At 39.2% G+C, this 24,965-nt stretch overlaps 2 protein-coding genes across 11 annotated transcripts in view; one reads left to right on the forward strand and one right to left on the reverse strand.

Moving 5' to 3' along the window:
* The window catches only part of NCOA1 (nuclear receptor coactivator 1), a 265,050-nt gene that overhangs the window by 79,584 nt on the left and 160,501 nt on the right, over window positions 1–24,965 (forward strand). For 3 of the 10 annotated variants that reach the window (XM_082642226.1, XM_082642225.1, XM_082642230.1), the window contains exon 3: window positions 15,956–16,040. The exons of the other annotated variants lie outside the window; for them this stretch is intronic. The gene's annotated coding sequence lies outside the window, so the exon portion shown is untranslated. The remainder of the gene's footprint in view (window positions 1–15,955; window positions 16,041–24,965) is intronic. 10 annotated transcript variants of the gene reach the window in all.
* On the reverse strand, window positions 3,649–4,432 carry LOC309815311 (thioredoxin-like). The gene has a single exon (XM_082642015.1). The coding sequence runs from the start codon at window positions 4,400–4,402 to the stop codon at window positions 4,064–4,066; it is 339 nt and encodes a 112-aa protein (XP_082498141.1). The 5' UTR covers window positions 4,403–4,432; the 3' UTR covers window positions 3,649–4,063.

Genomic DNA, 24,965 nt, shown 5'->3' on the forward strand with positions numbered 1-24,965 from the left:
ACCTTTAGGATCTTGGAAGGGTTTGATCTTTATTCATTATTATCTTTAGTTTTGTTCCTGCTTCTCTGTTCTTGCTTTCCTTTACCCAGAAATGAATGAGCAAATAAGTAACTGAATAGACATAGACAAATATATTCACACATATATACACACAGTGCATTTTCTCAATTCTGAGACTATTAATTGTGATATATACTATTGATTGAATATACTTTAAAGAAAGAAGAAACATTAAATTTATTTTTAAAATCCTTCTTAGAAATTAACTGACAGAAGCATACATTTATCCATACAGTTTCTATACCATCTTCTTTGGAATCGTAGTACAAGAGTGAGTCTAATCCTTTTTCATACTGACGTGCTGATTTTCCTCACCTGTTGCTGCTTTTCTATACATTATGATTGTCAGTGTGGTTTTGAGTCATGTGGGAAATGTTTGGAATTTAACTGCTTTTCTTTGTTGGCTAAATTCATGGTTTCAGTTTTTCTATAAACTGTGAATTAAATAACTTCTTTTTTGAGTCAGCTGGAAACTTTTGACAGATATCCAGCCCTTGGGTAATAGTACTTTGTAAAATGTAAATTGGTCACACCAGTGTCTCCCAGCTCTGCTAATTCTGTGATCTATTTTGAGGGACTGGGTAATTTCTACTGCCTTTAATTGCTCTTGCTTGTCTCGCAACAGACAATTTTTGCATCACAATAGCTTTTTATTTCAGTGCTTTCTGAAAACATTTTCAAGTGACAGTTAGGCTTTCAGATTTAACCTAAAATTCAAAGGCTTGTGAGTTTATCTATGCAGTAAATTCAGCTGTGGTGATATTTGGATAAACAGATACCTTCTATGGGCAGGTATTTCCCATAGGTTTACACATGGGCAAGCAGTTACATACATCACAGCTTACTCTTTTGCTTAACTACCGGTACATTTTTTGGACATTAATTCTGATACTTCTCCTAGTTTCAGAAACCTAAAAATATTATTTTAAGAAAAGCATTTTTAGAATTGAGAAAATATGATTTAGGAATTTAGTATACAATAGCAAGCATAAAGTCTATCAAGGGGTAGAATTATTTCATTAATTTTGAGGTGATCAGGTAGCAGTTAGAAAAATTAGTGTTGAACCTGTCTGTATGCAAATGTATGGTTAACTTTTTAAAAACTGGAAAACTAGTGAAACTATGCAAATAGTAACCCAAAGTAAGAAGACTCACAAATTGACTAAAAAATTAAGTACATCTATATGAAAAAACCAGCACAAAATTAAAAAGAAAAATAACAAAATGGAAAATATTTACAAATTTGACCTTAAATCCTATCTAAAATAACTATGAATATTTTTAAAATATTTACGACACTAAGATTCCAGTAAGTACATTGATAAAGTCGTGTCCATTAGGTCAAAATAGAGTTTACATAGAGTAAACAAACATAAGGAAAAGAGTTCAACCTCCTGGGTAATTAACTGAAACAATAGTGAATAACCTTTTTGTACTTATTGAATAACTGTAATAAATTAGGGAATGAAGTACTCATGCATTGTTTTGGAATTGGTACAGCTGGCCTCCATAAGTACCTTTTTGTATTTATTGAATAACTGTAATAAAGTAGGGAATGAAATACTCATGCATTGTTTTGGAATTGGTACAGCTGGCCTCCATGGTTTTCTGATGAGAAATTCCCCTGTAGGTAATGCATTGTTTTTCTCTGGCTGCTTACAGGATTTTTTTCTTTGTGTTTAGTTTGAGAAGCTTTATTATAATGTGTGTATGTCTGGATTTCTTTGGGTTTAACCTGTTTGCAGTTTGCTCAGCTTCTTGAATTTGTTAGTTTATGATTTTCACCAAATTTGAAAAACTGTCATCCATTATTTCTTCAAATACGTTTTCAGCCCACATTTTTTCTCCTCTTCTTCTGGGATTTTGATGATGTGAATGTTAGATCTTATGTAATTGTTCCACAGGTCCCTGAGGCTCCATTATTTTTTTCAATCTATTTCTTTTTCTCTTTTTCAGACTGGATGATTTCTATTGATCGATCTTTAAGTTCACTTTCGTTTTTTTTTTTGTTTTTTTTTTTTTTTTGCGGTACGCGGGCCTCTCACTGCCGTGGCCTCTCCCGTTGCGGAGCACAGGCTCCGGACGCGCAGGCTCAGCGGCCATGGCTCACGGGCCCAGCCGCTCCGTGGCATGTGGGATCCTCCTGGACCGGGGCACGAACCCGTGTCCCCCGCATCGGCAGGCGGACTCTCAACCACTGCGCCACCAGGGAAGCCCAAGTTCACTTTCTTTAACATCGATTCTTTCTTCTGTTTTCGACATTCTGCTGTTCAGACCATCCGTTGAATTTAATTTTGGCTATTGTATTTTTCAGTTCTAAAATTTCCATTGATTCTTCTCTGTGTCTTCTGTTCCTTTGCTGTGACTTTCTGTTTTCCCATTTGTTTCAGTAGTGTTTATAATTGCATTTTGGTTCGTTTTACTGATAGCTGCTTTAAAATCCTCATTAGATAATTCAGACATGTTTGTCATCTCAGTACTGGTGTCTGTTAATTGTCTTTTCTCATTTAAGTTGAGATCTTTTTGTATATTGCTTTATTTTTTCATGAATATAGTTATAAAAACAAGTTACAAGAATAAGAACAAAGAGGAAATAGAACCAATCTAGCTGTATAAACTCAATTTCTTTCTCTATAAAGTAGAAATAATATCTACTTCACAGACTTTTTATAAAGACTACATGAGAACACATACATAAAATATCCATCTCAGTCCCTGGCATATAACAATGCTCAGAAAATATTAGTTAACTTTGCTTTTCTTTTTTCTGATTATAGTATTTTGAAATCATTACTGTCAACTACTTGGCATTTTAAGAGAAGAGGTTCTTTAAAAGAAGTCTTAACCTTCCTTTCCTAACTAGTTCTCTAAATTGTAATTACTTAATACAAAGATCAGCGTCTTCCTCATTACTGTCTTAGCTTTTTTGTTGGGGGATGGACCTTTTTGTTGTTAAACCTAGATTAGTTTTCTCCGTGTCCTAGGTCCTAGGTAATTCATCCACTTTCTTCTGTTCCTTAGAGACTGTTTTCTATCTACAACACTTTTCCAGGGCAGAAGTGGAGTGATGTATTGCCAGCTCCCCCTTACTTGCCAGCATGATAAGTACACTTTACCTTTTTTGCTTTTAGGATTTTACAGCAAAGCTTTACAGGAAAGGTAGAAGGAGTAAGAGGTAGAGAAGGGGCGCTGCTGGTCATGACAGAAATAAACACAGAGGTGTAACAAAGCTTAGGAAATCCTAATAACTTCTTAAAGTCATTGGTAGTCTCTGACTCTTGCTGAGTTGGTAACTGGATGCCCTATTTCAGAGGTCCCCAACCTCCGGGCTGCGGACTGGTACCAGTCCACAGCCTGTTAGAAATGAGGCTGCACAGCAGAAGGTGAGTGGCGGGGCGGGTGAGCGAGGGAAGCTTCATCTGCCGCTCCCCGTCACTCGCATTACCGCCTGAACCATCCCCCCCACCGTCCGTGGAAAAAATGTCTTCCACAAAACCAGTCCCTGGTGCCAAAAAGGTTGGGGACCGCTGCCCTATAGGACCGATGCATCTTGATTTTTTTCTGCTTTCTCCTGAAACCTCTTTGACTTTCATGATGCAGAGTTTTTCCTGAGAAAGTGACATTTAAGCTAAAATTCTGAAAGATGAGTTAGGAGTTACTAGGTGAGAGCGGAAGAATGTGCAGGAAGACAGAATCAGCATATCTGAAGTTCTTGAAGTAACGAAGGAGCATATTGGAGGTACTAAAAGAATGTCAGTACAGAAATAAAAATGGTGTGGTATCAGCAAAGGGATAGACGCATGGATCATTGGAACAGAGTAGACAGTCCAGAAATAGGATCCACAGAAATATGGTCAGTTGATGTTTTTTTTTTAAAAGGGTAGAGTTAATATTTTATTGTCACTTATCAGATGGCAGTTAGGTATATAGTGTTTATACTTGACCTTTCCTTTTTGTAAATAAAAAAATTACATGTTTTAAACAGCCAATGGCTGTTTACTGGTCATGTCTTCAGAAAACATGATGAGATTAATTCATTAATGGTGGCTTCAAGGTTTTCCTTATTGGTGCCAGAAAATTCACCCACTTTCTGTTCCTTTTTAAAAAACTGGAAGGTTGCCATGCATTTGACTTCACACTCTGAAGCAACATCCTGACAGTCATCCACATCTACTTTGAGGAACACCACGTTGGAATACTTTTCAGAGAGAGAATGAAAGAAAGGTTTGATCATTTCGCAAGTCCCACACCATGTGGCTGAGAAGTCGACTACTAGGAGTTTCTCTCCTGCATTGTTCAAGGCCTCCTGAAAAGCATACTTTCTCTCAATCTGCTTCACCATTTTGGTTGCTGGGGTCTGATGAGCGACCTCATGGTGGAAGCAATGAAAACGGATCCAAGGGGCTGGACAGAGCTTTGGCCAGTTGATTTTTGACAAAGTTGCAAAAGCAATTCAGGAGAGAAACAGTGACCTTTTTAGTAAATGGTGTTGGCTTTGCATTCATATGCAAAAAAAGAATCTTGATTTATACTTCACACCTTTATATAACAATTAATTCAAAATGCATCATAGATCTAAATGTAAACTGTGAAACTGTAAAGTTCTTGGAAGAAGGCATAAGGGAGAATATTTGTGACTTGAGGTTAGGCAAAGAATACTTAAATATGACACCAAAAGCGTGATCCATTAAAGGAAAAAAAATTGATAAATTGGACTTCATAGAAATTAAAAGCTTTTTGCTCTGTGAAAGACACTGTTAAGAGAATAAAAATACAAGCTACAAAGTGGGAGTTAATATTTGACTATCATATATCCAATAAAGGACTTATGTCAAGAATATATAAAGAACTCTCAAAACTCAAGAGTAAAGAAACAAACAACTAAGTTTAAAAATGGGCAAAAGACATAGACATTCCATCAAAGAGGATATAAGGTTGATAAATAAATACATGAAAAGATGTTCAAAATCATTATTTCTTTAAAAAATCATTTTCTTTTAAAATCAAAGTCATTTCTTTTAAAAAAAGAAAATTTGGAATTTGCAGAAAAGTTGCAAAGGTAGTACAGGGTGAAATTTGTTAGTCTTCTTTTTTTTTTTTGCAGTACACGGGCCTGTCACTGTTGTGGCCTCTCCCGTTGCGAAGCACAAGCTCCGGACGCGCAGGCTCAGCGGCCATGGCTCACGGGCCCAGCCGCTCCGCGGCATATGGGATCTTCCCAGACTGGGGCACGAACCTGTGTTCCCTGCATTGGCAGGCAGACTCTCAACCACTGCGCCACTAGGGAAACCTCAGTCTTTCCTTCTTTTTGATAGCTCTGACGCTTTTGAATAGTACTGGTCTGGTATTTTGTAGAATGTTCCTCAGTTGGGTTTGTCTGATGTTTTTCCGATGATTACACTTTGGGAAGAACTACAAGAGGTGAAGGACCCCTTTCTTTACATTATATCGCGGAGTACAGTATCAACATTATTATCACTGGTAGTGTGGTGGTGTTAACCTTAGTGATTTTTTTTTTTTACACTTTGGAAAACAGTTTGGTACTTTTTTATGGAGTTAAACATACAGTACCATATAACCCAGCAACCACCCTCTGGGTACTTACTCTAGAGGACAAAAACTTAATTTCACATAAAAATCTCTACACAAATGTTCATAGCAGTTCTATTCATAATCACCCCGAACTAGAAACAATCTGATATTTTTCTGATGGGTAAATAGATAAATGATGGTACATCCATACAGTGGGTTACTTATTCAGCAACAAAAAGGAATAAATTATTACTATTATTTTTTAATAAATTTATTTATTTTATTTATTTTTGGCTGCGTTGGGTCTTAGTCGCTGCACGCAGGTTTTCTCTAGTTGCGGTGAGGGGGGGCTCCTCTTCGTTGCAGTGCGTGGGTTTCTCATTGTGGTGGCTTCTGTTGTTGCGGAGCACGGGCTCTAGGCGTGCAGGCTTCAGTAGTCATGGCATGCAGGCTCAGTAGTTGTGCCGCACAGGCTTAGTTGCTCCACGGCATGTGGGATCTTCTGGATCAGGGCTCGAACCCACGTCCCCTGCAGTGGCAGGCAGGTTCTTAACCACTGTGCCACCAGGGAAGCCCAGGAATAAATTGTTGATTCATGTGACAACTGGATGAAGTTTCTGTTGGGGTAATGGAACTTTCTGTATTGTGGTTGTGGTGGTGGTTGCATGACTCTATATGTATTGCTAAAACTCATAGAACTGTACATGCAAAAAAGTTTCTTTTATTGTGTGATAGTTTACTAAATGTAATTTTTAAAATGTGAAGCTAAAGTAAAAAGAAAAAGGAGTGCATACCTGGAGCACAGAGAACAATAGCAAAAATAGCAAAAAATGGTACGACTGAAGAATGGAGAGTAACCACATCATTTAGTCCCTGTAGGACTTAATGGATTTTAAGCAGGGGAATGACCTGATCAAGACATTTTAAAAGAGGTTTATGAAATCTCTTTGATCTTCAGTGTGGAGAATGCATTGATGGGAGATAGATTGAAGATCTAAGAGGAAGAATAGAAAATAAGACATTTCTTGCATCTTTCCCACAAATTTTGGTAAAACCCAATTCCTGAAGTCTATTTTTGGTATTAGGATCTTGTGATGATAAGAGTAATTATAATTACAAGCACTCCTTTTGACTTTTTTAATACAACCTATATTTTTATACATTATACTCTGCTTTTCATATGAATAAATGAGACTCAGTTACCAACTAACATGATTTTGCCTAGTTATGTCTATCCAATGTTTTGGTTTCAAAAGTGTTACCATCTTAAAAAAATTACTTATGCAGTTCTTGGTATATTATTGTATTTGCTCTTATTTTGTAAAAATGAGTAGAAGATTAAAGAAATTCAGCTGAGAATGATAATTATAAGTATGCTTATAACTTGAATATTAGTTAAGACCAAGACAAAAATGACAAATCTTTGGTTTCAGTCAGTGCTTATTGGATTAAAGAATATTAATCTAATATTGTGTGTGAAGTAAGAGAACAGATTTTTAAGAAAATGTGGAAATGTAATTATACTGTTGACAACAGGTCAGGTGAAATTAGGGACATACGTGTTTTGAAAAACGTAATAGTATCCCCCTTTTACCTTTTCACACATTTTAGTTTTCATACAAATTTTCGGGAGTAGAGTATATATAAATATAATGAATTTCCTGCAATGCTGGTGTTGGATAAGAAAATCTATTATGTCAAACTCATGAAATTGCCATTTTTTGAAGGCAAAAATGTTAGAATGTTGGCAGTTTTGTGTGGTTGAACCTAATATTTTTTCCCAGATTGATTACATTCTTGTCTATAAGTTCTTGATTTAGAGAAGGGTATGTTTTATAGTTAATTTTGTAGGAGATATATCTTGGTTCTGGTTCTGTACAAAAGTCAAAAAAGATTAATTGATTCGCAAAGAGACAGCAAAAATGTGAATTAATGTTCTTTTTTTAAACATAAGTTTTACCCACAGAAGTAATGCTCCTTTTTGAAATGCTAACAAGATTGGTGAAACTAAAGTCCATCTTGAGCATTTCTACAGTCCTGGTTCTTTCCTGTTCTCTCCGTGGTTAATATTTGGTGTCTATCTTTTCAGATATTTTCAGTCCATTTATATTTATGTACTTACATACATAAATCCACACATATACACTGATTTATATATGTAAGTATACATATATACACACATATTTGTAGGAAATATATAGTATTGTATGGATTATTTTTTGTAAGTGGTATATTTATATATTTTGGCAGTATGAGTTTTTCACTCTCCAGCATGTTTAGATCTGTGTTTTGTTGTTGTTATTTTCAGTTTCTGCATTGTGTTTTGTACGATAGCTGTACGAGTTTTATTTGGGCCCTCAGGGTTTTTACTGCAGATTGTTTATAATTTTTTAAAACTACAAACAGTGGAGTCAGGAGTGTCCTGTATGTACTTTCTTATACACCTGCATGATAGTTCCTTTAAGATAAAAAGAAGTGGAATTGCTGAACCATATGGTATATGCACTTTAAATGTTTTATAGGGAAATTTTCAAGTAGACAAAATAGAAGAGTGAACTTCTACTCGCCTTCAACAGTTATCATCCCGTGATCAATCTTGTTTTATCTGTGCTCTCACTTACTTTATCCCTTCTCACATTTTTGAAACAAATTGAGATATTGTGTCATTTGATCTGCAGATATTTCATGTGTTTCTGGAAAATATAAGGTCTTTTTTTTTTTTTAGAGAAAAACACAATCGTAGTACTATTATCACACTTGAAAATTAACAATTTTTTAAAAATTTTTATTTATTTAATTATTTACTTATTGGCTGTGTTGGGTCTTCTTTGCTGCGCGTGGGCTTTCTCTAGTTGTAGAGAGTGGGGGCTACTCTTCAATGCAGTGTGCAGGCGTCTCATTTGTGGTGGCTTCGCTTGTTGTGGAGCATGGGCTCTAGAGCGCAGGCTCAGTAGTTGTGGTGCACAGGCTTAGTTGCTCAGAGGCATGTGGGATCTTTCCAGACCAGGGCTTGAACCTGTGTCCCCTGCATTGGCAGGCAGATTCTTAACCACTGTGCCACCAGGGAAGCCCAACAATAATTCTTTAGTATCATTAAATATTCAGTCAGTGTTCAAATTTTAAACTGTTTTAATGTCAGAAACATTTTCTTCCATATTTTTTTACTTGTTTGAATTAGGATCCAGATGAGGTTTACAGTTTGATTGGTTGATATACCTTAAAAAAAAAGTCTTTCAAACTATTTTTCTTCTTTTTATCCCTCCCTCTCTTTCTCCCATCCCTCCTCTCTCTTTCTTTCACTCCATCTCCGATTCCCCTTTCTTTCTCTGTCTCCAGCTTCCTTTCTTCCTCCCTCCCTCCCTCCTCCCATCCTTCCCTCCCTGTCTCTCTTTTTTAAATTTTGCAGTATATTGATTGAAGAGACTGGGTGGTTTGCCCTACAGATTTTTTCCATTTTTTCCATTTTTTCTAGCTCTTGCTTATTGCATCCCATGGCATTGTTTAACTTGTTTATTGTTCTCTGCATTTTCTGTAAATTTTTAGTTAGGTATGGAGGCTTGATGTGATTCAGGTTTGATTTCTTTTTGTTAAGACTGTTTTATAGAAAGTGTTGTCATTTTCTATAAGGAGGCACATATATATAATGATGATACATGCAATTTTTTTAAAGATTTTATTTTGATGTGGACCATTTTTAAAGTCTTTATTGAATTTGTTACAATATTGCTTCTGTTTTATGTTTTGATTTTTTGGCCACGAGGCATGTAGGATCTTAGCCCCCCAGACCAGGGATCAAACCTGCACCCCTTACAGGCTTCCCTGGTGGCGCACTGGTTAAGAGTCCGCCTGCTGATGCAGGGGACACGGGTTCGTGCCCTGGTCCGGGAGGAACCCACATGCCGCGGAGCGGCTGGGCCCGTGAGCCATGGCTGCTGAGCCTGCGCGTCTGGAGCCTATGCTCCGCAGCGGGAGAAGCCACAACAGTGAGAAGTCCACGTATCGCAAACAAACAAACAAACAAAAAAAAACCCTGCACCCCTTACACTGTAAGGCAAGGTCCCAACCACTGGACCGCCAGGCAAGTTCTGATACATGCAGGGTTTTTTTTGTTTTTTGCAGTTTTGATTTGGAAGATATTGCCAGATTGTCTTCCAGAACTGTTGTTTCAGTCTATACCTTTATCATTAAGTTTTTTAGGGTATCATTTCATACACTTGTGAACTGTTACCATCTAGCTTTCAAATTTTTTGGAAAATGTCTTCTTAGTCTTTAATATTTAATTCACTAATTACTAGTAAGGTGTGTTTTTTTTCCTATTTTTTTATTTTTTAAGGTTATTTGTATTTTTCTAACGGGAATTGCCTATTCACAGTATGCTTTGTTTCTTTTCATGTTGGTTGTTGAACATTTTTCTTATTGATTTGTAGAATTTCTTTAGGTCTTTTGATTACTCATCCTTTTTTTTTTTTTTTCCTGTTTTTATGATGCCAAATATTTTCTCTTAGGTTTTTACTAGTCTTTCATTTTGACTATATTGTCCTTTGGTATACAGAAATTATACCAGTCAGATCAGTCAGTCTTTTCCTTTATGACTTACGTGTACTTTTTAGTTTATGTGAGAAAGGTTTCTTTGCCTAGAGGCATAAAAATATTCACTTACTTTTTTTTTTTTTTTTTTTTTTCTTTTTGCGGTATGCGGGCCTCTCACTGTTGTGGCCTCTCCCGTTGCGGAGCACAGGCTCCGGACGCGCAGGCCCATCGGCCATGGCTCACGGGCCCAGCCGCTCCGCGGCATATGGGATCCTCCCAGACCGGGGCACGAACCCGTATCCCCTGCATCGGCAGGCGGACTCTCAACCACTGCGCCACCAGGGAGGCCCACATTTTTTTAATTATAAAGAACACGTAACATAAAAATTGCCATCTTAACCATTTTTAAGTGTACAATTGAGTAGTATTAAGTACATTCACCTTGTGCAACTGATCTCCAGAACTTTTTCATCTTGCAAAACTGCAACTTTATACCCATTAAACAACAATAACTTGAGATTAAGTTTTCATGTTTAGGTATTTTATCCTCTGACTTTTTTTTTTTTTTCTTTTTCTTTCTTTTTTTTTTACTTTTGATATCTGGTAGGATAAATAAAACTGGTTTGTTGTTTTTCATAATTCTCTTTGTTATTTAAATATATATGTATATGCATATGTATGTCTTTTCTCTACGTTATTAATATACTTCGTAAGAGGCATGAAAAATTCTGCTAGGATATTATCTGGATTTATATATTAATTTGGGAAAAATTAATATTTTTATTAGGTATATTGACTGTTTCTCCATTCAAACTCAAAAGTTTTGTTCTTTTGGAAACTTAGTTTTCTACTAGAAGACCTTACTCATATTCCACCGTAATTATTCCTAGGTAATTTTTATTTTTGTTTCTTCTGGGATGGAGTGATTCTGATTTTTTTTTAAAAATTGTAGTCTGTCTGTTCCCAGTTCTGATTTCCCTTTTCCCGCCTTTATTTTATTTTACATTTTCACAGCATTTGTCACCTTCTAGCAGATTTGATAATTTACCTATTTATTATGTTTGTTGTTATTACCTATCTTCCTTACCCTCTCCCAAAATCTAGATTGTAATTTCTACTAGGACAGGGACTTTATGAGTTTTATATTCCCTTTGAGTTTTATAAGGATAGGTATTCACATTATATGTAAATAATGACTTTTGGGGAGTCTTTTCCTTTCTAGCATTAATATATTTTTTTCCTTAATTTATTGCATTGGTTTAGCCTTCCAGTACTGTGTTGAATAGTACATGTGATTTCACACATTATTAACTTGTTCTTAACATACATGAGAATGCATCTCTTACTTTATTCATAGGTATAATGTTTACCATTGGTTTCTGATAGGTTTTAACAAAGTAGGGAAGTTCATTTTTTGTTCTTACCTTACCAAGAGTTTTTATTTTTGGATTTTGAATTTTATCAATGGGAAAAGGCACATAAATAATCTCTCGGGGAGTTTTCACTTTGTAGATGATACCACGAAGAGGCAGGAGAGTTGAACATACAGTGGTTGCTAAGAAACAGAAACTGAGGAGACCTTTTGGCCATCTTACAGGGGTGGAGAGACTGTTGGAGTTCAGGGTTACCAAGGCATCTAGAGCTTGAATGACCAAGATGGTGAAGAGAATATAAGCATAGAGAAGTGAGCCAAAAGTCTGAACCATGTTTCCACCAGAATTTGTTGCAGATTAGTAAACTGCACAAGCCAATAGGCAGAAAAGTTGAGCTGAAGGTGGCTACTAAGAGGTTGAGAAGCTAAGCAGAATTTTCAGCAGTCTCATGGTACTAAAGAGAGGAGCTCTGGTACATATCTGAGGCTTTCAGTTGAGATCTCTAAATAACTATGTCCTAACAGTAAGGGTGAACCAGAGAAGGAGACCAGGTCTTTTTTTTTTTAATTGAACTATAGTTGATGTATAATGTTACATCACAGGTGTGCAATATAGTGCTTCATAATTTTTAAAGGTTATACTCCATTTATAGTTATTATAAAATATTGGCTATATTCCCTGTGTTGTACAATATATCATTGTAGCTTATTTTATACATAATAGTTGTGCCTCTTAATTCCATACCCCTGTGTTGCCCCTCCCCTTTCCCTCTCCCCACTGGTAACCACTAATTTGTTCTCTATATCTGTGAGTCTGCTTCTTTTTTGTTATATTCGCTAGTTTGTTGTATTTTTTAGATTCCACATATAAGTGTTATCATACAGTATTTGTCTTCCTGTGTCTGACTCATTTCACTTAGCATAATACCCTCTAAGTTCATCCATGTTTCTGCAAATGGCAAAATTTCATTCTTTTTTATGGCCGAGTAGTATTGCATTGTGTGTGTGTGTGTGTGTGTGTGTGTGTGTACACACATATACCACATCTTCTTTATTCATTTATCTCTTGATAGACACTGAGGTTGCCTCCATATCTTGGTTATTGTAAATGATGCTGCTATGAACATTGGGGTGTGTGTTGATAAGTCTTAATATGATTGAAAATTGTCTTCAAATTAGCTTAATCTCTGATTGGATTAGCTCCTGTTGCCTACCAGAAACTAAAGAAAATCTTCTATTGAAAAAGATAATATCAGTCACAGCCTCTACAGTTTTTGTTATGCAATATCTGACATTCAATCTCCAGATTCCAGGCATGCCAAGAGTCATGAACAAGAGAAAAACAGATATAGAAACACATGATCAGATGTGGACTTCAGTGCCACTTCCTTCACCCCTCTTTTGTTTCAGACAAGAAATCTATCATTTGATTTGTTTTTCCCCTATAGGTAAAGCATCATTTCTCTCTCGCCGTTTTCATTACATTTTCTTTGTCTTCAGTTTTCAGAAGTTTAACTGTGAACTGTCTTGGTATGGATTGCTTTGGGCTTATGCTATGTAGGATTCACTTAGCTTCTGGAATCTAAGTTTGTGTGTTTTGCCAAGCTTGAGAAGTTACAAGTTTTTGTTTCTTAGAGGACTTTTTCAGTCTTACCCTCTTTCTACTCTCTTTTTGGGACTCAGATGACATGGAAGATAAATTTTTTTTAAAGATTTTTTAAAAATTATTTTTTAAAAAATTAATTAGTTAATTAATTTTTGGCTGCGTTGGGTCTTCATTGCTGCATGCGGGCTTTTTGTAGTTGTGGTGAGCAAGGGCTGTTCTTTGTTGCGGTGCACAGGCTCCTCATTGCGGTGGCTTCTCTTGTTGCGGAGCACGGGTTTTAGGTGCGTGGGCTTCAGTAGTTGTGGCTTGCAGGCTCTAGAGCGCAGGCTCAGTAGTTGTGGTGCATGGGCTTAGTTGCTCCACAGCATATGGGATCTTCCCAGACCAGGGCTTGAACCTGCGACCCCTGCCTTGGGAGGCAGATTCTTAACCACTGCACCAGGGAAGTCCCGGAAGATGTCTTTTGTTGTAGTCCCACAGGACCCCAAGGCTCTGTTTATTTGTTTTCAGTTTTTTCTCTCTGTTGTTCAGATTGGGTAGTTTCTATTGCTCCGTCTTCCAGTTCAGTGATTCTTCCCTCTGTCCTCTCCATTCTACTGTAGTTCTCATCTGTTGAGTCTTTTGTTTCAGTTTTTATATTTTTTCAGTTCTGAAATCTTTTTTTTTTTGGTGTATTTTTTCTTTGTTGAGACTCCCTATTTTTTTGTTTATTTGTTTCAAGCATATGCATAACTGCTCTTTGAGACATTTTTATAATGGCCACTTCAAACATGATGTCAGAAGGGGTACCATCAGGGTTCTAAGCCAGGATCCTCTCAATAACTTTATGAATCCGGGCAACCTCTGGGGTTTTTACCTGTAATTTAATCTCTACGTACCTCACTTTTCACATGTGTAAAATGGGATTAATAACAGTAATTAGTGACAGTAACTGCTTCACAGAATTATGATAAGGGTAGAGTTAATATGTATAATATGTTTATAGCATTAGCTAAGCACATAATATATGTTCAGTAAATATTACTTAATACTAAACAAAGTCCTCATCAGATAGTCTTACCATATCCCTCATCTTGGTATTGGCTTCTGTGGCTTGTCTTTTTTCATTCAGTTTGACATATTTCTTGTTATGATGAGTGTTATGAGAGTTCTTGTTATGATGAGTGATTTTTATTTGATACCTGGACATTTTGGACATTATGTTCTGAGACTCAGGATCTTATTTACACATCCTGACGTAGCTGGCTTCTTCTGGCACTGCTCCAACATGGGAAAGAGGGGACTGCTCTGGCACATTACTGCCCAGAGGGGATAGACGTCCGCGTTCCTCACTCTGCCTCTGTTGACTCTCAAGTTGGTGGGAGATTCCTCATTACTGCTTGTCAGGGATGGGAATTCTGGCCTCCACTGACTTTTACTTGGCTGGGAAGGCAGGTGTGCCTCAGTACACACCTGTACTGAGGGGCAGGGGAGGGCCTTTTTACTGTTGGGCAGTGGTGAAAGGCCCGACTCCACTAGGCCTCTTCTGACACCAGCCTACACCAGGAGGGGGGAAGTACACCTTCTTCCTGCCAGGTGGACATCTAAGCTTTCCATGCGGTCTTCACTGACACCAAGGGGAAGGAGGTCCCATTGTCACCTGGTGGGGACCAACTCCCGAACGGCCTTCTCTGCCACCACTGTGGGGGCGTCTGGGTGCCTTGTTACAGTTCGGCAGCGGTGGAAGTCGAGGCTCTCCACCCGACCGTCGCCTGTGGTGCTGGCGCCACAGTTCCGTTTTGTTTTGGTTCATAGTGTTTGTCTGGGTATAGCAGCTTTTTGTCTGGATTGCTTCTTTCCTGATCTTTTGGCTGGGAGAACAGGATTTTGTTTCGTTTGTTTGGTTTTTCGGAGGATCTGGGCCTATTGGTATTTCTAGGTTGCCAGCTTCTTCAACTCCAAGTCTAGAATATATAGGGCACAGAAGAAAACCCATAGAACTCACCACCATGTTGTTTTCCTTAGATCTGATGATTTCTGCCTGATCTGCTTTCTTTGCTCCACCTTTAGGGTCTTCTTTTTTTTTTTTTTTTTTTTTGTGGTACGCAGGCCTCTCTCTGTTGTGGCCTCTCCCGTTGCGGAGCACAGGCTCCGGACGCGCAGGCTCAGCGGCCATGGCTCACGGGCCCAGCCGCTCCGCGGCATGTGGGGTCTTCCCGGACCGGGGCACGAACCCCTGTCCCCGGCATCGGCAGGCGGACTCTCAACCACTGCGCCACCAGGGAAGCCCTGGAGTCTTCTTATGTTTGTTATATGTGTTGTCCAGGACTTTTAGTTTTACTTAATGAGAAGAATAGGGGAAAATATATCTATTCCACCTTCCCAGAAGTGGAAGTCCTCAAGTACTTTAAATTCTTAATTATTTAGTTTTCATTATAATTAATATTACCTTTTAGTCTGCTTGCCATATGCTTGACTGGGTAGAATTTTATCAGTGTGCCTCACTTATAGGACTTAAAATTTTTTTTTTAAATGAAAGTATGGCTCACCATCTAGAAGTAGAAGTTTTAGAATTAGTCTTTCAGTCTTAATTATTTTAGAGAAAGAGCAATAATTTTCTATATCCCATTTTATTAAAAATATATACATAAAACCTCTAGTTTTTGTTTGCTTCAAGAGAATGTCCCAAGGTAGCTTATGTATTAATTATGAGTATCTTAATGAATTAAGCATACTACTTTAAATATAGTAAATTTATTTACTGCCACCACCCTCACCCCCACCCTTACTCTCATTTTCTAGAGCGGATTGCATTAATTTCATGTGATTGATCCAAATAGCTATGACTGACTGTAATACTGTTTTCCTGGTTTCAGGTTCTCTTTACAGCTACGTCAGAGGTTGAATTAATATGCTAAGAAATCACTAAGTACTGTTCTGAGGGGTTTTGAAATAAATGGGGTAAGTTTAATATCCTCTTAAATACTACTTGGATTTTTATAGTGAGTTCCTGATTTCGGCCTATATGTGCCAGACATGAAGCTGGACACATCAAGTGGGAAGAATATCTTCACTTTGATTTTGCTCTTTGCTTGTAGTGCTTCTCAGTTTTCTTTTGGATCAGGAGCCCCTTGGAGGGTTGACTTAAAGCTGTAGTCACTTTTCACAAACATTCACAGATGTTCAGAGGGTTCGAGGACCTTCTGAAGTCCCCCAGAGTTCACAGGCCTTGGATCAACCATCTCCTCTATAGTTTTTGAGACTTTTTTACGTGCTTTGTTGCTCTTTTAAATATCACAACGACCCTGAGAATTAGTGGCTTGTATTCATATTTAACAATGAAGAAACTGCTGCTCAAAGTGGTGTGTGATTTATCTGGTCATGTAGCTGTCAAACATGAGTCTAGAATTGAAGACTTTCCTAAATTGTGACAATTTCTCAGGGGGGCATCAACATTTTCTAAGGTTCTTGATACTTAGTGTCAAATTGCTTCCTAATAAGGTACTGTCACCTTTTCCTCATTCTCAGCAAATGAGCATGCCTTTTTCACCACATTATCACATTGAGTTTTTCCCCACCCCAGTGTTTGCTAAACGGATATATATACAATGATATTTAATTTCTTTGTTTGTATTAGGGTCCTCTATCCATTTATCTATCAGTCTGACCAGTTTTTATATCATTATGTGTAAAACTTAATGTTTTAAGAATACTAATTTTGTCATTTTTTTACAAATACTTTTACCCTTATTTGCCTTTTAATTTTATATGATTTCTTTTTTATGTATAGAAGTTTAGAAAATAAGTATGTATTCAGATTTCTTCTAATTTTTTCTCTTTTCTTTTTTTAGTGTAGAAATATCCAAAGATTTGACACACTTAAGTGAATGCAGACACACACATATACTTAGACTTTTTAAAATTTTAAGAACATAATGGGAATCTAAAAGAAAAGGAATGTCATTTAAGTTGCAGTTATTTGACTTCTTTTTGTCATATGTTTATTGGCTGTTGGTCTTCTATCATTTAAAAATTTTTAAACCATTTTTTTAATTGAAGTATAGTTAATTTACAGTGTTTTATTAGCTTCAGGTGTACAGCAAAGTGATTCAGTTATATATATATTCAGTTATATTCAGATATATACATATATATACTTTTTCAGATTCTGTTCCACTATAAGTTATTACAAGACATTGAGTATAGTTCCCTGTGCTATACAGTAGGTTCTTGGTGTTTATCTGTTTTCTATATAGTAGTATATATCTGTTAATCCCAAACTTCTAATTTACCCCCCGCCAACCTGCTATACCCTCTAGTAACCATAAGTTTGTTTTGTATGTCTGAGTCTGTTTCTGTTTTGTAAATAAGTTCATTTATATCATTTTTTTAGATTCCACATATAAGTGATATCATATGGTATTTGTCTTTCTCTGTCTGACTTACTTCACTTAGTATGATCTCTAGGTTCATCCATGTTGCTGCAAATGGCATTATTTTGTTCTTTTTTATGGCTGAGTAGTTTTCCATTGTGTATATGTACCACATCTTCTTTTAGTATTCCATTGTATATATGTACCACATCTTCTTTATCCAATCCTCCACTGATGGGCATTTAGGTTGCTTCCAGGTCTTGGCTGTTGTAAACAGTGCTGCAGTGAACATTGAGGTGCATGTATCTTTTTGAATTGGAGTTTTGTCTAGGAGTGGAATTGCAGGATCATATGGTAACTCTATTTTTAGTTTTTTAAGGAACCCCCGTACTGTTCTCTATAGTTGCTGCACCAGTTTACGTTCCCACCAACAGTGTAGGAGGGTTCCCTTTCCTCCACACCCTCTCCAACATTTGTTATTTGTGGACTTTTTAATGTTTAATGGTGGCCATTCTGACTGGTGTGAGGTGATACCTCATTGTAGTTCAAATTTGCAGTTCCATAATAATTAGCAATATTGAGCTTCTTTTCATAGACCTGTTGGCCATCTGCATAAATATTTTTTGTTTAATCTTTCAGAATTTTTATAATTATGTAGAAATCTAACTTTTTTCTCTTAAATTAGTTAATTCTTTCTGATAGCATTTATTGAATGTTTCTTTTCTTGCCCACTGTTTGAAGTCTACCTTTATCATATATAAGATTCCCATATATACGCATATTTGTCTGTCTATATAATGTTCTTTTGATCTCCTTTTATATTGCTATGTATTTATCATACTCTTTTTTTTTTAATAAATTTATTTATTTTATTTATTTATTTTTGGCTGCATTGGGTCTTCGTCGCCGTGTGCGGGCTTTCTCTAGTTGTGGCGAGCGGGGGCTACTCTTTGTTGCGGTGCACGGGCTTCTCATTGCAGTGGCTTCTCTTGTTGCCGAGCACGGGCTCTAGGCACGTGATCTTCAGTAGTTGTGGCACGTGGGCTCTAGAGCACAGCCTCAGTAGTTGTGGCGCACGGGCTTAGTTGCTCCGCGGCTTGTGGGATCTTCCTGGATGAGGGCTCAGACCCGTGTCCCCTGCATTGGCAGGTGGATTCTTTTTTTTTTTTTTTTTTTTTTTTTGCGGTACGCGGGCCTCTCACCGCTGTGGCCTCTCCCGTTGCGGGGCACAGGCTCCGGACGCGCAGGCTCAGCGGCCATGGCTCACGGGCCCAGCCTCTCCGCGGCACGTGGGATCTTCCCAGACCGGGGCACGAACTCACGTCCCCTGCATCGGCAGGCGGACTCTCAACCACTGCACCACCAGGGAAGCCCTGGCAGGTGGATTCTTAACCACCGTGCCACCAGGGACGCCCTATCATACTCTTTTTTTTTTTTTTTTGCGGTATGTGGACCTCTCACTGCTGTGGCCTCTCCCGCTGCGGAGCACAGGCTCCGGATGCGCAGGCTCAGCGGACATGGCTCACGGGCCTAGGCTCTCCGTGGCATGTGGGATCTTCCCGGACCGGGTCACGAACCCATGTCCCCTGCATCGGCAGGCGGACTCCCAACCACTGCACCACCAGGGAAGCCCCATACTCTTTTTTTTTTTTTTTTGTGGTCCGCGAGCCTCACCGCTGCGGCCTCTCCCGCTGCAGAGCACAGGCTCCGGATGCGCAGGCCCAGCGGCCATGGCCCACGGGCCCAGCCGCTCCGCGGCACGCGGGATCCTCCCAGACCGGGGCACGAACCCGTGTCCCTGCATCGGCAGGCGGACTCCCAACCACTGTGCCACCAGGGAAGCCCCCCATACTCTTTTAATGTTATATTATTTAATGTAACTTTTGTGTGTGTGTGTGTGTGTGTGTGTGTGTGTGTGTGTGTTACGCGGGCCTCTCACTGTTGTGGCCTCTCCCGCTGCGGAGCACAGGCTCCGGACGCGCAGGCTCAGCGGCCATGGCTCACGGGCCCAGCCGCTCCGCGGCATGTGGGATCCTCCCGGACCGGGGCACGAACCCGTGTCCCCTGCATCGGCAGGCTGACTCCCAACCACTGCACCACCAGGGAAGCCCTATTTAATGTAACTTTTAAGTTTTCTCTCACTAGAGTTTCAAAAATGTTTGTCTTGCTTTTTTTTTTGGTAGTAATTCTTACAGACTTACTTTAGAATATATTCATCAAGTTAAAAAAATAAGGATATGAAGGATTTTGATTAGAATTGCGTTGGGTTAAAGATTCATTTGAGGGAAAACATTGATACTTCTTTATTATCTATACTTACGCACCTTGTGGACTCTTCTCTGTCTCTGTACTCTTGGGGACTTTGCTTATGTTCTCTGGCTCCCAGGGGTCTTCTCCTGCCCTTCTTATTAGAAAGCTGAAGTTTCTTTCTCTCAGAGTCTTGGTGCTACCCCCTCCCCCAGCACCTCGCTGTTGCACAGTTAAACCCCATTGAGGCCCTCCTGGGTTGAAAGGGTAGGGGGAAAAAAAGGAGAAGTGAGGAGCTCCCCCGCTCCAATGCTCTTCATACAATGATGGCTCCTTTTTCTAGTTCCTTAGGAGGTTGGGGACAGTTTTCTCTTAGGCTTTTAGGTTTCCTGCCTCAGTAGTATAGCTTTATAACTTGGACTGTCTTCAGAGCAGGTCAGAAGAGAAAGAAAAGAAAAGGAACTGGAAACCTCACTCCCAAACTTATACACTTTCCAGCTTGCAGATGCCCCTTTTACTCCAGTGAGAAAGAGGGGCTTTCTCTTGGAGTGTTTGCTATGTGCCCCTGCTGCGTAATTCTGGGACTCTACCCACCCTCATGTTAAAGTGGTAAACAAAGAAAGGGTTTTTAAAATAGAGTAAACTCACTGCCCTGTTGATTATTCTTCAAGTTTTAATTTCCCTCCCCAGTGCGCCTGCCATTGTTTATTTTTCAGAGTTCTCAGGTAGTTGCTTTTAGGATTCTCTCCAGAGTTTTTACTAGTTGTAATGGGTGGGAGAGATATAATGGGCTTAGCATCTTGGCTGTCACTAAAGTCAAGTTATTTCATTTTGAAAATTATTTTTATTTTCTAAAAATTCTTTTTTGTTGGTTACTATATTTTATGAACAGAGTTTTCTTATTTTATGGATATATTGGCCTCTTTTTTTAAAAAATAAATTTATTTATTTTTGGCTGCGTTGGGTCTTCATTGCTGCACGTGGGCTTTCTCTGGTTGCAGTGATTGGGGGCTACTCTTCATTGTGGTGCGCGGGCTTCTCATTGTGGTGACTTCTCTTGTTGTGGAGCACGGGCTCTAGGCATGCGGGCTTCAGTAGTTGTGGCACGTGGGCTCAGTAGTTCTGGCTCGCGGGCTCTAGAGCGCAGGCTCGGTAGTTGTGGCGCATGGACATAGTTGCTCTGCGGCATGTGGGATCTTCCCGGACCAGGGCTCAAACCCATGTCCCCTGCGTTGGCAGGTGGATTCTTAACCACTGCGCTGCCAGGGAAGCCCCTATATTGACCTCTTGAATCTCTGTGAAGATACCAATATAAGTTAAACATCTTATTTCTTTTTTTTTGCTTTACTCTCTCTTCTGTGGGTCATGGTGCCCGTGCTTTTTCACCTTAGTGCCTCTCTTAGTTTTTATTAAGTAGCTGGTGATTCTTGGCTGTTCTTCTTTATAGAATTTTTAAATGAAGGTCTAAATCAGTGGTTGTCCAACTTGAATACATGTAACAATCCCTTGGGGACCCAGTTTAAATGCAGATTCCTAGCTTCACTCACAAAAAAATCTGATTCAGTGTGTCTGGGGTGCACCAATATGATTCAGTATGCACTTAAGCAGTTCAGATGATTCTGATGCTGGTAACATCTTGGTAACTGGTGTAATTTGGTACAGGTCTCTTCTCCACTGAATATCATTGCTGACCACAGGACTCTGCAAGTTGGTTTCCCACTTGCTGTGGTAAATGGGATGTGGATTCCTCCCCACCCAACCCCTTTTCTTTGCATTTGCAAAGACAAGGCTAACAAGCTTGTCCCTGTCCCTCCCTCAACTTCTACTATGGGGAAGGAATTTATCTGCAGGGAGAGTTCTGATTAGTTCTGAGTTATCTTCCCTCGATCACAGTCTATTGAGATTGTCCTTAACCTGCTATTATCTTCAACTCAAAGTTCACACTATAAGCCCTCTGACAGAGACTTTAGACCCACAGTAAGTGCTGTGGCCAGCATTTACTATTTATCATCAGAGGTGTACTGGTCATCTTCGGTATTTTTCACTCATTTGTTCTGTGGCCTGACATGAGGTGTTTAAGAAGGAGAAGAGATAGATGCTCAGTCTGCCATCTTGAACTGGAAGTCCATTGTTACTTTTAAAGCGATGTTGATTTCTATTATGCCAAGAAGTATTTCTTTTGAATTCTCACATAAAATAAACATCATAAAATCTGTAGCAGGATCACAGCTTACTCATACTCACTTAGGTGTGCAAAGAAAATATAGCTTCTTTATTTTTCTATAAGTCGTCTCTTCCTTTTGATGAACTCTGGGAACTGGGTAACTGGAGGAAGAGTACCAGTCTTACTCCAAGCCGGTAAACTAAGTCTTATGTAGTAATTTAAATTGATCTCTTTGGATATTTCAGTCTCTGTTTGGATACTAGTCATTCAAGTATCATCTCTTCTCTCATGCCTTCCCACAATGGAATCCAGACTTATGGGTGCTTGTGTGACCTTGTAGTCATGGAAGGATACGAGAACCCTCAATCCATGTGCTATCTTCTCTGTTTCTCACTGGTCTCTCCTTTAAAGTAACTGGTCAGGCTATTCCCTGAAATTGTGACTACTGTGGTGCTTTTGTCCTTGGGTGTTCTTCAGATATCTGAAGCTGAAGTTTACAACTGATGTTACTTGAGATCTGTTTTCTTGGCTTCCAGGATGTATTGCCATCTTCCCAGGTGTCACAGGTAACCTGATGTCTGGCTAGGGATTCCCATTGACTCGCTAGCCAGGTGGTCTCTTTTCCAGGCCTCTGCTGTGGAGCTACTTTGCCCCTATGACAGAGACCTCTTCTGGCAAACTTAACATCCAGCATCTCAAGTTACCTTTCCTGAACTACTTTACAGCACCCAGGAATTTCCCAGAGTGTTCCATGGCACAGGGGAGAAAAGGGAGACCCCAGAGCCAATCTCACACCCTTCCTCAATCTGATTGTGCTTCTGTGCATATGCTTTGTTGTGGCTCTCTCCAGCTTGTGCTAGATGTGCATGAGGGGAGGTAAAAGTTTGGTTGCGGGGGAGGGCAGTTGGGGCCGTGCAGGATGTTACTGGAAGGCAGTGACTTCGCACTTTCTCAACAGGAAGCAGAGCAAAATCCATTCTAACTCCCAGATTTCCCCACTCCTTCAAACATTCCTTTCCTTTTGCAGCCTCCAGCTGGAGAGGGTAATGGGAGTACTGGGCTGATCACTTGCTTCTCCTGTCTCTGTTCTACTTCTTTATCCCACAGTCCTTTGGCCAGAATCAGGAATTTGAGGCTTTAATTTACAGTCTCCAGGTTTTATCCTCCTTCTACCCTAGGTAGTAGGCATTATGTTCTAGCTGTCATGAGCAGAAGGGATATCTGCTCTACGAAGTGGAAGAAACTGTACTCTGAGTCTTTCAGGCTTGGTCAGAAAATATTAGTGTTAAAAAATGTTTCCTTCTTTGGGAAAACCAGACTTTTAAGACTTAATCTTGCTGCAAAATCCCTTCTTTAATTCAGAAGGTGAGCATTAAATATTTCTCTTTTATATCTAAACTTCTCCAAGGAAATGGATGCTACTCATAGAATAGTAGGGATGTAAGTAGAAGGAAATGCAAATGGGAAAAGCATATCAACACCTGCTTTCATAATCATTAGGATATATCTACCCTCATTACTCTTCTTTTTCAAAATTTCCTTGTTTTTTCTTACAGATTTACTCTTATTTTTTTTACTCTTTTTACTTACTCTTTTACTCTTTTCTCATATGATTATGTTTCTAAAAACACTTTGGTTTTTATTTGATTTGTATTAAGCCTATAACTTTCAGATCACTTTTTATCTTTTTTTCCCCAACATCTTTATTGGAGTATAATTTCTCTACAATGGTACGTTAGCTTCTGCTGTATAACAAAGTGAATCAGCCATACGTATACACATATCCCCATATTCCCTCCCTCTGGTGTCTCCCTCCCACCCTCCCAATCCCACCCCTCTAGGGGGACACAAAGCACCAAGCTGATCTCCCTGTGCTATGTGGCTGCTTCCCACCAGCCATCCATTCTGCATTTGGTAGTGTATATATGTCCATGCCACTCTCTCACCTCGTCCCAGCCTACACCTTCCCCTCCCCGTGTCCTCAAGTCCACTCTCCGTGTTTGCATCTTTATTCCTATCCTGCCCCTAGGTTCTTCAGAACCATTTTTTTTTTTTTTTAGATTCCATATATATGTGTAAACATGCGGTATTTTTTTTTAAACATCTTTATTGTAGTATAATTGCTTTACAATAGTGTGTTAGTTTCCGCTTTATAACAAAGTGAATCAGCTATACATATATATATATCCCCATATCCCCTCCCTCTTGCGTCTCCCTGTCACCCTCCCTATCCCACCCCTTTAGGTGGTCACAAAGCACCAAGCTGATCTTCCTGTGCTATGCGGCTGCTTCCCACTAGCTATCTATTTTACGTTTGGTAGTATATATTAGTCCATGCCACTCTCTCACTTTGTCCCAGCTTACCCTTCCCCCTTCCCGTGTCCTCAAGTCCATTCTCTACATCTGTATCTTTATTTTTTTTTTTTTTTTTTCTTTTTGCGGTATGCGGGCCTCTCACTGTTGTGGCCTCTCCCGCTGCGGAGCACAGGCTCCGGACGCGCAGGCCCAGCGGCCATGGCTCACGGGCCCAGCCGCTCCGCGGCATATGGGATCCTCCCAGACCAGGGCACGAACCCGTATCCCCTGCATCGGCAGGCGGACCCTCAACCACTGCGCCACCAGGGAGGCCCTACATCTGTATCTTTATTCCAGTCCTGCCCCTAGGTTCTTCATAACCATTTTTTTTTAGATTCAATATATATGTGTTAGCATATGGTATTTGTTTTTCTCTTTCTGACTTACTTCACTCTGTATGACAGACTCTAGGTCCATCCACCTCACTACAAATAACTCAATTTCGTTTCTTGTTATGGCTGAGTAATATTCCATTGTATATATGTGCCACATTTTCTTTATCCATTCATCTGTTGATGGACACTTAGGTTGTTTCCATGTCCTGGCTATTGTAAATAGAGCAGCAATGAACACTGTGGTACATGATTCTTTGAATTCTGGTTTTCTCAGGGTATATGCCCAGTAGTGGGATTGCTGGGTTGTATGGTAGTTCTATTTTTAGTTTTTTAAGGAACCTCCATACTGTTCTCCCTAGTGGCTGTATCAATTTACAGTCCCACCAACAGTGCAAGAGGGTTCCCTTTTCTC

Source organism: Mesoplodon mirus (genome assembly GCF_964341445.2).
Source record: "Mesoplodon mirus genome assembly, chromosome: 14".
In the NCBI taxonomy this organism is placed as follows: Eukaryota; Metazoa; Chordata; class Mammalia; order Artiodactyla; family Ziphiidae; genus Mesoplodon; species Mesoplodon mirus.